This window comes from Physeter macrocephalus, chromosome 4, assembly GCF_002837175.3.
Source record: "Physeter macrocephalus isolate SW-GA chromosome 4, ASM283717v5, whole genome shotgun sequence".
Lineage (NCBI taxonomy): Eukaryota > Metazoa > Chordata > Mammalia > Artiodactyla > Physeteridae > Physeter > Physeter macrocephalus.
In genome coordinates, this window is record NC_041217.1 from 131899370 (window position 1) to 131915819 (window position 16450).

The 16450-nt window shown below is 37.0% G+C and overlaps 1 protein-coding gene across 14 annotated transcripts in view; it reads right to left on the reverse strand.

The window, feature by feature from the left end:
- Nucleotides 1-16450, reverse strand: part of PATJ (PATJ crumbs cell polarity complex component) — a 363430-nt gene that overhangs the window by 321742 nt on the left and 25238 nt on the right. For all 14 annotated transcript variants that reach the window (XR_008617259.1, XR_008617260.1, XM_028489331.1 and 11 more), the window contains exons 8-11: nt 7031-7249; nt 4721-4823; nt 2329-2420; nt 27-168 (exon numbers count right to left, since the gene is read on the reverse strand). Coding sequence is in view for 12 of the 14 variants with exons in the window: in XM_028489331.1 (XP_028345132.1) it covers nt 27-168; nt 2329-2420; nt 4721-4823; nt 7031-7249 (556 nt within the window). In the remaining 2 variants the exon portion in view is untranslated. The remainder of the gene's footprint in view (nt 1-26; nt 169-2328; nt 2421-4720; nt 4824-7030; nt 7250-16450) is intronic.

Here is a 16450-nt window from a genome sequence, read left to right on the forward strand (position 1 = left end):
GGGGGAGGGACAGAGGAATTAATTACCTCTGTCAGAGGGCCCTTCATGTGGAGAAGCAGATGAGGATGTTTTCCTTCGAACTAGGGTTAGGTGTACCACTTGCCCTGCATTTCTTAACACTTCAACAACATCCTGGTTGGCAAAACCCTGAATATTCATACCATCGACCTAAAACATTAAAAGACACATTAAACAGAAGTTCCAAGTTAGCTACCACTTTTAATTCTGGCAAGGCAGTATAAAATTAGGCAATTCGTTTCATCCCCAAAATAATTTGTATTAGACCTAAGCAAGTATTCTTGAATAAGGATGAAAAATTAGTAGTAAAACAAGTCATACATTTAACTTATAGCCTGAGAAAGGTAGAGGTAGAGGGTCTTAATCTCTGATGCTATTCAAAATTCAAAGTGCCATAAAAGGTGGTCAGTTGTTATACAGAGCTCTCAAGATGTATTACTAGAAGCCATTATTACTAAAAGTGAAGAGGCCATCCAATACTTCACCCCTCTACCATATATCACTATGTGATATTTTCCAGAAGAAACTGATCTCCCTCTATTAGGTTTTCTAGTATTCTGAAAAAGCACATGCAAGAAAGGTATCTCAGTCAAGTCCAATCACACATTCTTAAGTCCATCATGACCAACAGGCCTACTCGCTCAATCTTCTTCAAGCTAGCCAAACCACTGCTTTAGCTTTCCCCTTAATATCTTCTCCAAAGTTTTATCGCTCATCTCCAAACTGCCAATCACAAGACATTTCCTAAACCCAATAATGGAAAAGCCAAGGGTCATGAAAGGTGCTTCCTTAGATGGACTTGAAGGACAAACATTCAAATTATACCAACAAACATTTGTTTCTGTATAAATCAATAAATTAAATGTGTGTGTCTGTGTGTGTATACATGCTTCAAAATTATTATGAAAATAAACCGTAGGGTTTCCCTGCTGGAGCAGTGGTTAAGAATCCGCCTGCCAATGCAGGGGACATGGGTTCGAGCCCTGGTCCGGGAAGATCCCACATGCTACAGAGCAACTAAGCCCATGCACCACAACTACTGAGCCTGCGCTCTAGAGCCTGCAAGCCACAACTACTGAGCCTGCGAGCCACAACTACTGAAGCCCGCATGCCTAAAGCCCGTGCTCCGCAACAAGAGAAGCCACCGCAATGAGAAGCCCGCGCACCGCAACAAAGAGTAGCCCCCGCTCGCCGCAACCAGAGAAAAGCCCATGCACAGCAACAAAGACCCAATGGAGCCAAAAATAAAATAAATTTATAAAAGAAAAAGAAGGGGCTTCCCTGGTGGCGCAGCGGTTGCGCGTCCGCCTGCCAGTGCAGGGGAACCGGGTTCGCGCCCCGGTCTGGGAGGATCCCACATGCCGCGGAGCGGCTGGGCCCATGAGCCATGGTCGCTGAGCCTGCGCGTCCGGAGCCTGTCCTCCGCAACGGCAGAGGCCACAGCAGGGGGAGGCCCGCATACCACAAAAAAAAAAAAAAAAAAAAAGAAAAAGAAAATAAACTGCAAAATTTAACTAATTTCTACTAAATGGAAGAAATACATGCTTCAAAATTATTATGAAAATAAACTATAAAATTTAACTAATTTCTACTAAATGGAGGAAATACCAATTACAATCCAAATTGATAAAAGGCAATGATTGCATTCTCAAAAACAAAAAATATCTCAATTTTGTATATACTCAAAATCACTATTAATAGAAAAACTGCTTTCACAAAGAGATAAATAGTTCTAGTAAATGGTCTCTTAATTGCATATAAAATTGATGAATTTAAAGAACACAAAGAGGTGCTTGAAATGTTTTATAAGAGAATGCTAGAGCATCTTTCAAATATATGTGTATGTATATTATAATATACATATATATACAGTATTTTTTTCCTGCCAATATCATTAGTGACTCCTTTCTTCACAGGCAGTTTAAAAAAAAAAAATTAGAATGGACGAACAACAAGGTCCTGCTGCATGGCACAGGGAACTATATCCAATCTCCTGGGATAAATCATAATGGAAAAGAATACTAAAAAATGAAGGTATATATGTGTAAAACTGAGTCACTTTACTGTACGGCAGAGATTGGCACAATGTTGTAAATCAACTTATACTTCAATTAAAAAAAATTCTTTTTAATTAAAAAAAATTTAGGACCATGAGAGTCCAAATTAATGAGATTTCACTGCACTAACAAACTTAATTTTTTTAAAACATCATGAGACTATATTAAGCCATTCCCATTGCATATATATTATAATAATGATAACTTTTTCTCCCAACTTGATTCAATTCTAAAACAGAGGGCAGTTACTTACAGCAACTATTTGGTCATTCACTTGAATTTGACCATTGTGGTATGCAGCGCTGCCAGGTATTATACTTTTCACATAAATCCCTGAAGCTTCTCCTATGGTGCACAAAACATATGGAAAAAGGAAGAAAGCTCTAATTAGACCTTGATTGCAAAATTCATATCAAGAGGTTAATTAGCTAAAGGGGCTGACTGAAGGCTTGATAAATACTATTCCGAATGCAAGCAGAGAAACTGATGGATTATTTCAAACTGTCACCATAACAAGTGACCCAAATTTGAAATGATTTGATTGATGCCTATTTTTGGAAAAATAATCAGTAATGGAACCTTGATGAAATGCATTCCAGTATCAGCTGGAATTCAGGAGAGCTCAGGTTAAGTCTTACTCTCTCTCTTGGTCCATCTCCCTTCTCACTGCTGACTTGCCATAAACCTTCATCATTTCTCAGCAGCACTAAGCCAAGAGGGACCCAACAGGTCTACCTACATTTAGTTCACTGCTCATGTTAGCTTCTATATATATCATAAAATGTATATAAAATTTACAACTATATAAAAAGTATGCATGCCTATGGGCAAGGGCTGGAAGAAAAGTTAGAAAAAGAAAGACCATAGCTCTGGATGATTTTATATTTTTATCTCAATTTCAAATGAACTTAAAATACTGTCTGTAGAGGAATATAAACAACAATGGATTCCTATAACCCACATGATAAAATGTAAATTTCACAGAATCACATTCAAGGACCTCCATAATTTGCCCCAAACTTCTTGTTTTACTTCATCTTCCAACTACTGCTCCAATAAGACAGAAGTCCATACACACAAGACTCATGATGTTCCACCAAAACACCAAGTATTTTCTATATTTTATCCCTGTCGATCTCAACCCTTCTATCTAAATCCTTCTCCTTTTCCATGCTTAGTACAAATGCCTCTTTCTTTGTGAATTCTCCATTTCCCTCTGTCATAATGAGTCTTTCATCTGCCATATGATGATAGTTTGCTTGCATTTCTGATAAAACATACATTTCATTTATCCTCAAACAACTGAGAGTTATTACATGTTTATCTCCCTGAATAGACTTTTCTTATATTCAGTTTTCTACTCCCTCCAAAACTAAGCAAAGCAACTGCTCAAAAGTTCCAATGAATGGAATAAAGTGAAAACTATTTTGAAAGACTACATGTTTAAAAAGCATATTGAGTTATAAAATGTTCTAGTGTTTGGATTCAACACTGCTCCCACAGCCCTTGCTCCAGTCCCAAAAGCTTCTTTTGAGGGTAAAGAAGTAAAATGATTCTTTTCTTATTCAGTAACATAAACATCAAATTTTCTCAGTTATCTATCATTCACTTCATTTTACTCTGCATGTATATCGCTAGGTTTACAACTTGAAAACTTAATGTAATAAAGGTTCATAAACCACAAGTTTATGATTTCTCTAACCAGAAAGCATATTAAGAGCTACTCAGTACAGTTTTTTTTTGCAACACTATTATACAACCCATACTTAGCTCTTTAGAACTCATTTAAATTCTGAACCTAAAAATGGTGGCACTTAGAAAAATCTAAAGGTTTGAAAACAGTTATTTCATTAGGCTAAAATAGCACAAGGTGGTCTGACATGAATTTCATTCAGGACTTTGAATACATTAGCACTTTTAATCTTTCCACCTGCTGTAAATATGCAAAATAATAACTTTAAAAAAAATTAACTCTCTAACCTTGCAATTTTTAAAAAACTAGAACACTTCATAACTTTAACTTTTCATCTTACTAGCAAATATTTGTGAAAAAGATTTATTTTTCCTTACTGTAGTGATTTCTTATCATAATAGAGTAACTCGTACAGTGAAAGTTACCAAAGCTTTGCATGTCGGAGTTCAGGGAGTATTATTCAGAGATACTTGGGCCATGCATTTATTCTTACAATGTATTCCCTTTATATGAAAGAAAAATAATTCTAATTAAAGCATCTGTTTTATCTTCTTTTGATAATTAAACATAATAGTAATACTTTTTTGACATTCACAATATGAAATATATGCAGTAATCATTTTACTTTATCACACGTAAAATGTCATAATATGCAACAGCCTCACTATTCAAAATATATCTATCTTAGAAACAAGAGGAGGTACGATTCAAATGTTATACACTATGTTGGATAAATTAAATTCTTTTGTTAATGACTATCAAGCCAGCTATAAAACTACTGAGATAAAACTGTGATTCTCTAATCATTTTTTGTAATTGGTTGCTATTACAGATTCATGGTTTTATTGTTCAATGTTTAAATTGAAATCTGCAGAGATTTAATTTTACTCTCTAGAAACCTTAACATCCTTTACAATTATTTCCAAATGTAAAATAGAAATGATTCATTTACCTGTCTGAGTCGTTCCAACATAACCAACAATTCTAATTCCAAGACTTTGTCCATCTTTTTTAATGAGTTCAACATCATAAGTTTCAAAAAGAGTAGAATTGTCCTGAAAGGAAAAAATAATTTTAATTATATATAACGTTTAGTTATCTAGCTTGTGTACATAGTCAATTTGTGCATGGTTTGTCAAGTATTTTCTAAGCACCTGTGGTACGCAGAATTTTAAGATTGTCTCTATGACTTTTGATCCCTGGTGCCATTCCTGTGTTTATATCATGGAAAAGGGAGATTATCCAGGTAAGCCTAATCTAAGCAGGCACCCTTCAAAAGCAGAGAGTTTCCTCCTATTGATGGCAGTAAGGGAAGTGAAAAAGATTTGAAGCATAAGGACTGGACTTGTGGTTTGAAGAAGGAGGGGTCATGTGAGAAGGAACACGGGGACTTAAGGAGCTGAAAGAGGTCCTTAGCTGACAGCCATTAATACAGAGACTTCAGTCCTAGGGCTACAAGAAACTATTCTGCCAACAATATGATAGAGCTTGGAAATGGACTGTTCCCAGAGCATCCAGATAAGAGCCCAGCCAGGCCAACACCTTGATTTAGGCTTTGTAAGACTCTAAGAAGAGCCCAACAAAGCTCACCCAGACTTCAGACCTACAGAACTGTGGACCAACAAAGGGTACTGCTTCAAGCCACTACGTTTGTGATCATTTGTTATACCACAAGAGAAAACTAATACAGCCACTTGGAAAAAACTCAGCATAAATTTGTATCTGAAAGGATTTAATGTAAAGAAAAAGTGAGAAACAAATGGTAAGACTAACTACTGTAAGCAAAAAATATTGACCTAAAACTGATTATCATTCTTGTCTTCTAATTAAAAATATTTCTGTAAAAGAGTAAGGTGTCTAAAAACATAATACCTTGCTTTCAATTCAAAACATTAATAATAGAAAGTAAATAACTGATTGCATCAAATTCTCACATATCACACAGCTACACTGGTCCCTCACTACAAAGTAGAAGGCTTTAGAAAACCAGAAGAATGGATGGAAAAGAAAATGGTTCTAACTAGTTTGGAGAAGAAAACAAAAATGATTCTAATATCTCCAACAGAAAACTTCCACTCACATGGTTCCAAGTAGGGAAAGGCTTTCCAGAAGACACCGAATGGTTCCTCAAATGAATTTGAAAGGTGGCTTCCCACCCCCTTCTCACCATAATCACTTCTCTTTTCTTCTTCCTGGCTCATCCTTTTAAAAACTATTTCTTTCCTTTTGCCTTATTATCTCTTGATTCAGAGCCTGTGAGATGGTTGGAAAGAACTTGGGACTGAGGGATAGGGGGACCAGACTGAGGCAGTCAAAAGGTACAAACTTCCATTTGTACCTTGTATTATAAGATGAATATGTACTATGGATATAATATACAACATGATAAATATAATTAGCACTGTATGTTATGTATGAAAGTTAAGAGAGTAAATCCTGGGTTCTCATCACAAGAAAAAAATTTTTTCTATTTCTTTAATTGTATATGAGGTGATGGATGTTCACTAAACTTATTTTGATAATCACTTCATGATGTATGAAAATTAAATCACTAGGCTGTACACCTTAAACTTATAAAGTGTTGTATGTCGATTTTATCTTAATAAGACTGAAAGACAAAAACCAAAAAAAGAACTTGGAATGGACCAGAAAGATCTAAATTCAAACCCCAGCTTTCCAACTTACTACCTATATGACCTTTAAAACAAGTTATCTGGACTTCCATTTTCCTCATCTATTAAGTGGATGATAAGACCTATCTTGCAGAATTCTTATGAAAAATTCAGATGACTTAGACAATTCCAGGTGCTTGATAATGATTAATAGTAATGATTATTATATAACTGTAATGATTGTTAATAATCAAAATAAATATTATTATTATTAATGTCTATTCCCTTTGGCTAATCTGTTCTTATCAGTGATAACACACATATATTGACCAGTATTTACAGTTTCCCCTCCACTATCTGGATATCTGTTCACCAATCTTATGAAATAGAAATGCAGGTATTATTATTCTCCCATTTACAGATGAGTAGCTGAGGCTCAGGGAAGTTGAATGACTTAACCCTGAGAAATGGCAAAAAAAAGAAAATCAAACTTGTCTAGTGTCTACAAATTGGGCTTTTCTCTGCTTCCCTGTTGAGCACTGAGACACAACTCACACCCATGCGACACTTGGAGTGGAAAACATTTCTAATCCTGCAGTAAATCACACCCAGTACTGAATTTACGATGAAAGAGTAATTTGTATACTCACAGAACTGGGGCTCCTGTTGGCAATAGCAGGCAGGGCAACAGGTAAGGCTGCAGGGGTAGGAGGGGTTATGGAAATTTCACCAACTGGGTCTCTTGCAACAAGCATCCTGACAGAATTCCCACAGTTCCTCAGCACTTGTGCAACTTGCTCACTGGTCATTCCCTGCACATTTGTGCTCCCAATCTTCAAGATGTGATCCCCTGTCTGGAGTCTTCCATCCTTTAATCCAAGGAAGAAAAAAAGAAAGAAAATTATTATGAGAAATCATTGGTCTAACTTCACTAGTTAATAACAATTCATCAGACTTTGAGTCGTGGCAAAATGGCTGATAAAGAAGCCATCTAAAAATGCTGAATAAAATATAATACTTTTAAGGAACAGCTGAATTGGCAACAGAGAAAAGGAAGTCCTCGTAAAACAAAAAAAAGAAGGGGAGGGGTGGGGGGCACAGGAGGAGAGTTCAAAAGGAAAAGAGTAACCAGATTTTTTAAATGGCCATTTGCTTGAGGGTATCACTTCATGCCTAATGGCCTAGAGCCAGGTAAAAATAGCCACATATGTAAGGAAGAGACCTGAAAGCCCTGGGCATCAGGAAAGGAAGAAAGTCAGATCAGAGGCCACCGACAAAAAGTGAAGAACCCTAAGGGCCGACAAGCCCAGTGACACATTTGAGGAACAGCAAGATGTCAGTGTGGCTGGAAGAGAATGAGCAAAGAGGAGAGTAGTCAAGAAGCGACAGGAGGGCTTCCCTGGTGGCACAGTGGTTAAGAATCTGCCTGCCAATGCAAGGGACACAGGTTCGTGCCCTGTCCTGGGAAGATCCCACATGCCTCGGAGCAACTAAGCCCGTGCATCAAAACTACTGAGCTTGAGCTCTAGAGCCCGCGAGCCACAACTACTGAGCCCACGTGCCACAACTACTGAAGCCTGCACGCCTAGAGTCCGTGCTCCGCAACAAGAGAAGCCACGACAATGAGAAGCCCGCGCACTGCAACGAAGAGTAGCCCCTGCTCACCACAACTAGAGAAAGCCTGCGCACAGCAACAAAGACCCTACACAGCCAAAAATAAATAAATAAATAAATAAATAAATTTATATTTTAAAAAAGAACCAATGGGAGCATTACCAGGGGGTCGGCAGTATAGAGCATCTGCTCTGAGCCAGGGGTAAGCGAAGTCATTGGAGGGTTTTGAGCAGTGGAGTGACATGATCTGACTTATTTTTAACAAGATCACTCCAGCCTCTGTGCTGAAAATAAACTAAAGGAGAGAAAACAATAGAAGCAGAGATACCAGTTGGGAGGCTAATGCAATAATCTAGAAAGAGACAACAAGAGCCTGGACTAGGTTAGCAGTTGGGGTGTTGAGAAGTGAGATTCTAGATGTATTTCTAATGAACTGTCAACAGGCTCTTCTGAGAGCTTCTACATGGGGTGTGAGGGGAAAATGGAATCAAAACTCTAAGGTTTTAGCCTAAGCAGCTGGAAAGATAGAGTTGCTATTGAGATTAAAAACAGAAAAAACAACAGAGGAACACATGTGTGGGAACAGAAATCAGGAGTTCAGTTCTAGAGATGTCTAGTCTGAGATGCCTATTAGACATTGCAAGTGGATATCAGATACGCAGCTGGATATACAAGTCTGGAGTTCAGGAGAGAAGTCCAGACTACACACTTAAATTTCGGAGTCATGAGCATATAGAAGGTATTTAACATCATGACTCTGGATGAGTTTAGAGGAAGGATATGCAATCTTCTGTTTCTTAAGCTGGTGATATATATATGGGTAATCATTACTATTATTATTATTATTTAAAACAGTCTATCTCTTAAACTGGATTATAGGTACATTGGTGATTATTATTATTATTTAAAATGTGCACAGACATTATATATGCTTTTATATGTTTGTATATTACACTCATGGAAAAGTTTAAAACATAATACATCAAAAAGTATATCAGTTCCATTCTACTTCATTTGTGAAATTTTTGAATAGCTGATCCACTGCATTTTCACTAAATTTGTTTCATCAGAAAGTCTGAATTCTCTTTACTTATCTTTACTACAATATATTAAAGATTCCAAAATGTAAACAGAGCCAGTTATGAAAAATTACACCACCAGAGCACTTTACAGGATGAAAAAAATCACTTTTCATATATCATCTCTTTCAGTGAACAGCTTTAAAATGAGAAAACCGAGATTCAAAAAGGTTGACAGAATTGACCAAGATCACAAAGCTAATAAGTGGCAGAGCCAAAGTTCAACCCAAGTTGTCTCACTGAAGACCTGTTCTTATTTAGTCATTTGTCTTATACTTTGATATCTCCAAAGTAATATCAGTAGATAATAAATATACTGTTGCCTAGTCTCCAAGAAATTTCCTATAACTGTCAAAAAGCTTGAAATAAAATGAAGATGAAAATAGATATTTTGCTCCTGGGAGAGAAGGACAACCTGAGAATAGAGCCATGACCACTGGGCTAGTACAGTTCTAAGCTTCATACTCCTGGCTCTGGGAGGCACCATCTGTAAGTTACAGATGGAACTCAGAAGAAAAAGTATGGAAAGGAAGGGAGGGAGGGAGGGAGGGAAAGGAGCAAAAGAGAGAGGGCCTTAAAACGAAAAGTCTATTCCCCATCCTTCCTTTTCTCCAATTTTGCAGAAACCTGTATGAAAGAAGGTGTTAGATCAAAACAGTGAGTAGAAAACTATATGCTTTGTTGTGAATTCTGCAGAAGGCACTAGAAGCTACTGCAAGCAAAGAGGAGCCATGAAACAGAAATGCAATTCAAGTCAGAAACATTTGGAAAGTCTTAGAAAAGAAATAGATGCAAGGAAGAAATTATTGTAGAAAAAGGAACAAAGAATTGCTGGATTTCTACTTTAGGCACTGATAATTTGATGTTCTATTTTTATCAGTGCAGCAGACTTGAAACAAAACAAGCAAATACTTAAGAGACAGTCAAGTGTTCATGATGAAAAATAAGGGTAAGATGCCCCTGTGAATAAACCATTCTTGAACAGAATTTTGGCCTGACCACAGAATAAAGAATATGGCGAGTGTTTTCATACTTGGCTTGGACAAAGGACATTTCATTGTAGTACAGAGTCACCTCCTAAGCACTGTTTTTTTCCTGTATTACCTCAACTCGATTTAAAATGATGTAGAAAGGGCTTCCCTGGGGGCGCAGTGGCTGAGAGTCCGCCTGACGATGCAGGGGACGCGGGTTCGTGCCCCAGTCCGGGAGGATCCCACGTGCCGCGGAGCGGCTGGGCCCGTGAGCCACGGCCGCTGAGCCTGCGCGTCCGGAGCCTGTGCTCCGCAATGGGAGAGGCCACAGCAGTGAGGGGCCCACGTACGGCAAAACAATAAAAAATAAAATAAAATGATGTAGATAATTTGCACCTGTCACTGAAAGTCAAACATTTTCTTATTCCAGAAAAACAGGTGTTCTAAGGAATTCATAAGTGCAAAACAATCATAATCAGATTGATAGGAAAGACACCAAAATGACAGCTAGCTCTTAAAAGTCCAGTAGTCCCAAACATTGCATTTTACTGATACTTTCTGATCAATATTCTCCTTTCATAACCTGTCTACTGTGGAAGGAAACTAAAAGGTATAGAGTCCTTTTTGTTCTTTAACAGAAATCATAAGTCAATGATAGCCAACAAATAGCTATGCCAAGATTCAAAGTCACAGCATGCTAATCCAACAGTGAAATATAAAATGTATTAACCCATAGATTCTTTCAAAAGAGAGAAAAAATTATGCATACGGGAAAAGACAGTATGGAAGGCAAAAAATTCAAATAGCTGATGTAACAGGGTAACACACTATTACAGTGAAAACACTAACAGTATCATTCATATAGTTTTTTTTTAAAGAAAAAATACTTTAATCCAATTAGCAGTTATTGGCTAAAAAACATTTATTACTCTGCACTTTTAAGTTCTCTGATAGGCTGTTGTAGATGATAATTTCAATTCAAAAAATATTTGAAAACCTAAAGGATTTCAGGCTTGAGCTACAAAAGAAAGAAACCAAATTTGTTTCTCTGAAAATTAAAAAATGGCACCAAATACTTCCACAACTCAAAATGAAATTATTACCACTTCTGATTCCAGGCCATTTCTATCATTTGTCTTTAATCAAAAGGCAAAAGAGAAAAACAAATACCATATGCTAACACATATATATGGAATCTAAAAAAAAAAAATTAAATTAAAAAATGGTTCTGATGAACCTAGGGGCAGGACAGGAATAAAGACTCAGATGTAGAGAATGGACTTGAGGACATGGGGAGGGGGAAGGGTAAACTGGGATGAAGTGAGAGAGTAGCATTGACATATATACACTACCAAATGTAAAACAGATAGCTAGTGGGAAGCAGGTGCATTGCAGGGGGAGATCAGCTCGGTGCTTTGTGACCACCTAGAGGTGGGGGATAGGGAGGATGGGAGGGAGACGCAAGAGGGAGGGGATACGGGGATATATGTATACGTATAGCTGATTCACTTTGTTATACAGCAGAAACTAACGCTGTAAAGCAATTATACTCCAATAAAGATGTTAAATAAATAAATAATAAGAATGCACATTTAAAAAAAAGAAAAGAAAAATATAAATAAATGTCAACCTCATGGCAAGTGTCTCAGGTTTGAATCTCCAAAGGAAAATAATCCTAATACTGTATTTTGACCAAAAATCAGTAGATGGATAACTTAGACCCTTGTTTAGTTTGATTTGGTATTCTTTTTTTTTTTTGCGGTACGCAGGCCTCTCACCGTTGTGGCCTCTCCCGTTGCGGAGCACAGGCTCCGGATGTGCAAGCTCAGCGGCCATGGCGCCATGGCTCATGCCGCTCCGCGGCATGTGGGATCTTCGCGGACCAGGGCACGAACCCGTGTCCCCTGCATCGGCAGGCGGACTCTCAACCACTGCGCCACCAGGGAAGCCCATGATTTGCTATTCTTTTATCTTGACTTCTAGTAAGAATATTGCAAGGCTTTTATAAAGATATAACTTATATTACTAGAACCATAAAAAAATGCTCTTTCCCTCAAGGAATTAAAGGTACTAAGTATAAGTACATCTATCCTATCCTTCTCATATTTCCAGAGCCCTCATCAATGATTTTTAAGGATAAGGAAAATACCAGTTTACAGACACACTCAAAGCAAAACTACTGGGAATAACCAACTGTTCAGTGGCCTCAAGCTGGGCCTTTATTATTCTAGACTAAAAATTCCTCATAGTCCATGCCTACTCTCCAATCCTTGGTTGGTTCCATTCCTTCTTAGTATTAAAGGTTACTAGATAGGTAATAGGACTCATATTATAATTGCCTGATACCAAAAAGTCAATAATTCATGACAACTTTTAAGTAGTTTGTGCTTTAATAATCACCTTTGGGAGACAACAGGGTAACTCAATGTACCTGATTTCCCTAGAATTCCTCCAGACCACATAAAAGAGATTTCTGCAAAACAAAAAAGTTTTACACTGCCCATATCAATTTATTTAAAAACAAACAAAAAACCAAAAACAATAAACAAAACTTCTAACTGCTGAAAAATTCTGAAATTTTTGCCATAGCTGAACAGAATTCTCAGAAGATGTTTCAGGCACTGTGAATTTTGGAAAGTACCTAAGGATTACAGGTAGATAGGTCTTTTAGCTCCCCTTACACGATACCATATAATTTCCCTATTCAGGGAATTGGCCCTGATTACATTTACTGATTGCTCACTGTAATTAGCTCTCAATAAACGCTTCTATAAAACCCATATAAGTCAATATTTTTCCACTTCATTTACTTTACAACAGTAGAGACAGTAGACAGCAGAATGACAAGTAAAGGCTTTGGAGTCAGACACACCCAAGTTCAAATCCTGGCACTACTTTGATCAAGCTGTAGGGCCACAGGTCAGTTACTGATCCTACCTAAATCTCAGATCCCTCTTAAGTAAGATGGGGATAAATTCCTCTCTCATTGAGTTGTGAGCACTAAACTCAATACTATATGTTTGGGACTTCCCTGGTGGCACAGTGGTTAAGAATCCACCTGCCAATGCAGGGGACACAGGTTCGATTCCTGGTCTGGGAAGATCCCACAGGCCGCGGAGCAACTAAGCCCGTGCGCCACAGCTACTAAGCCTGCGCTCTAGAGCAAGCAAGCCACAACTACTGAAGCCCACGAGCCACAACTACTGAAGCCCACGCACCTAGAGCCCATGCTCAAGAGAAGCCACCGCAATGAGAAGCCCACGCACCACAAGGAAGAGTAGCCCTTGCTCACCACAACTAGAGAAAGCCCACGTGCAGCAACAAAGACCGAATGCAGTCAAAAATAAAGTCCATAAATATAATAAATAAATAAATAGCTTAAAAAAATACTATATGTAAAAGCTTTAGCCTAGTGCCTTCCTTACAGCAAGTCCTCAAAATGCATCCATTTCTGATACTTCTTTAGGCTCAGTTAGGTATTCTTTGCCCCCTCAACTCTACCCCATATTGACTTATCTGTACACAAAAGGAAATACAAGGGGCTATTTTATGAAACCCTTTTAAATAAGAAATACTGACTTGCTTTTTCTAACTTTCTGTTATACAATTTTACAGTCTTTAAAGAAAGTAGTATTAGTTAACCCCTTTAGCAGAATGTAGGTATCACTTTATGATCAATCTTAATCACATCTAACTAATGACCTAAGACATCCATATTCCCTTACCATGAAGATTGCCATGGCCCACAGTGAGCATTAACAGTCAAAACATGAGTACATTTTAATGAAAAGCAATATTGCCTTTAATAATTTTAAAGCTATGATCAGGCTACATGAGCAACAACTCTAAAGATTTAGCAACAAAGCAGAGTTAGTTGAAGCGATTTTATCTGCAATTTGGCTGGGATGAGGGGAAGAGAGAAGTGAATACTTCTCTGTCCCCTATATTTAGGTCTCATCATATTCCCTACAGGAAAGGACCAATAGCAATGTTGCTGTGAGAGCTGGCAATTCCCTCATAGGCTTGACCAACCCTGGACAGGTGTACACCAGGAAAATCAAAACATCGGGATCAACTTTGTATAAGTAGATTTAAGCAGTAAATCTAACAGATATGGGCTCAATCCTGACTTTTTGTCATTTCTTAGTTGCATAGCCTTGGGCAATTTCTTAAGTTTCCATATCTATGATTTGTGAATAAAATTTATGACCGTTCTGAGGATTACACAAGAATAATGTGTATTAGGCAGATGACCATATCTGGCATAAACACTCGCTTCTCCATTATGACTCTGACAGGCACATGCCCCCCATCCTGAAGAACTGAAACAGTGACAATCCCTTCCAGGAAAGGGTGAAAATCAGACCTGAGCTTTTACCAACAGTGTCACAAAGGGAAACTCTGCACATCATATTCTTCTTGTGAAAATTCATAACGTACATTAATGTACAGTAAAGAAATCTATTTGATTTTGTTTAACTTGGTGCTTTCCAAATTTATTTGACCCTTTGTTCTTCATAATAACTACTCCACTTTGCATCTTGAAAAATGCTACTATAGCAAATAAGTCTATTAAAATTGCTAAAGGAGGGGGATTGGGGTGAGAAAAAACGCCAAAATACCCAATATCTCATCCCTTTCCAGGTTTCAAAAATTTTCAAAAAAATCCTTAAAGATTATTACTTGTTTTGTGCCACAGATGTCTTTTGAAGACCCTACAACGAGCATTCTCAACCTTTTTGGTCTCAGAACTCCTTTACATTCTTAAAAATAACTGAGGATGGAGGAATAGGGATTACAAAAGGGCACAGGAAATCTTTGTGGGTCGTGAATATGTTCTTGGCTGTAGTGATAGATGGTATCATGGTTAAATTTTATGTGTCACCTTGGCTAAGCTCTGGTGCCCAGTTGTTTGGTCAAACACTAGTTTAGATGTTACTGTGAAGGTATTTTGTCAATGTAATTAATATCTACAATCAGTTGACTTTAAGTAAAGAATGTTACCCTTGATAACATGGATAGGCTCCATCTAATCAGCTGAAGACTTTATGAGCAAAAACTGAGGTTTCCTGTAAAAGGAATTCTGCCTTAAAACTATAACAGAAACCCTGCCAACTTGCCATACAAATTTCAGAGTCCAGACTTTAATGTCAACTCTTGCCTGAGTTTCCAGCCTGCTGGTCTGCCCTACAAGATTTCAGACTCGCCAGCAAACACATCCAATTGTATACTTTACATATGTGCAATTTATTGTCTGTCAATTATATCTCAAAAATTACTGAGATCTCAGAGCTTTTGTTTATGTAGTTCTCTCTGTTGATATCTGCTGATATCAACTGAATTGGGAAACAGCATAGAGAAACTTTTTAAATATTTAAGATATGTAATATATTAATATATACTTTTTACATATTGATTTTTTTTATTTTAAAAAGTTATGTTTTCTAAAACAAAAAAATTGTGAGAAGAGTAGTATTCTTAAAGAAATTTGTACAAATCTCTTTAATATCTGACTTAAAAGAAGACAGCTGATCTTTCATATCTTCTTCAGCATTCAGTGTATTGCAATATGTTGCTTTGGTTGAAGTATATAAAGAAAATCTGGTCTCAATCAGATATATATTTGGAAAATGGGGGAGTATTTTAATAGCCCTTTCAGCCCATTCCTTGATAACACACCAAAACTTGACAAGTGGTGATTTCTTAAAGATCAGTTGCAATGTGGAATCTGAAACAACATCAATAAATTTAAGGATACTGTTTCATTAAAATCTATTGATCAATCTTGAATTCTGAATGGATTTTTTACCTATATATTATTTTGCCATACTACACATTGATCTTCAGAAAATACTGATTCCTAGAGTTATGCAGATTTTCTAAATATTGACATATATTATACAATATTAAAAAATCATATTTATTAATATCACCAACAATCTAATCAGAGAAGTATTTAAATATTGGAAAATTTCAAGCTTATGGTAAAACACAAATTTTTCCAAAATTCTAATTTTTGCTTGAAAGTTCAAATTTTATCATCAGCAACAAATGCTGTCAGTTGTTTTTCCTTGAGGTAACAGGCTCACTTCATTCATTTCAAGGAACTGTCTACCAAACAACCAAGTCTGAATAATCATAATTTTTCTGTCAGTTATCCTTTCAAAAATAAAAATGGTATTCTAGATTGGTGGCTGCCAGAGGCAGGGGGGTGACGGGTGGGCAAAATGGGTGAAGAAGATCAAAAGGTACAATTTTCAGCTATAAAATAAGTAAATCATAGGGATATAATCCACAGCATGGTGACTGTAGTTAACAGTACTGTACTGTATACCTGAAAGTTGCTAAGAGAGTAGATCTCAAAAGTTCTTATCACAAGAAAAAAGAATTTCTAACTATGAGGTAA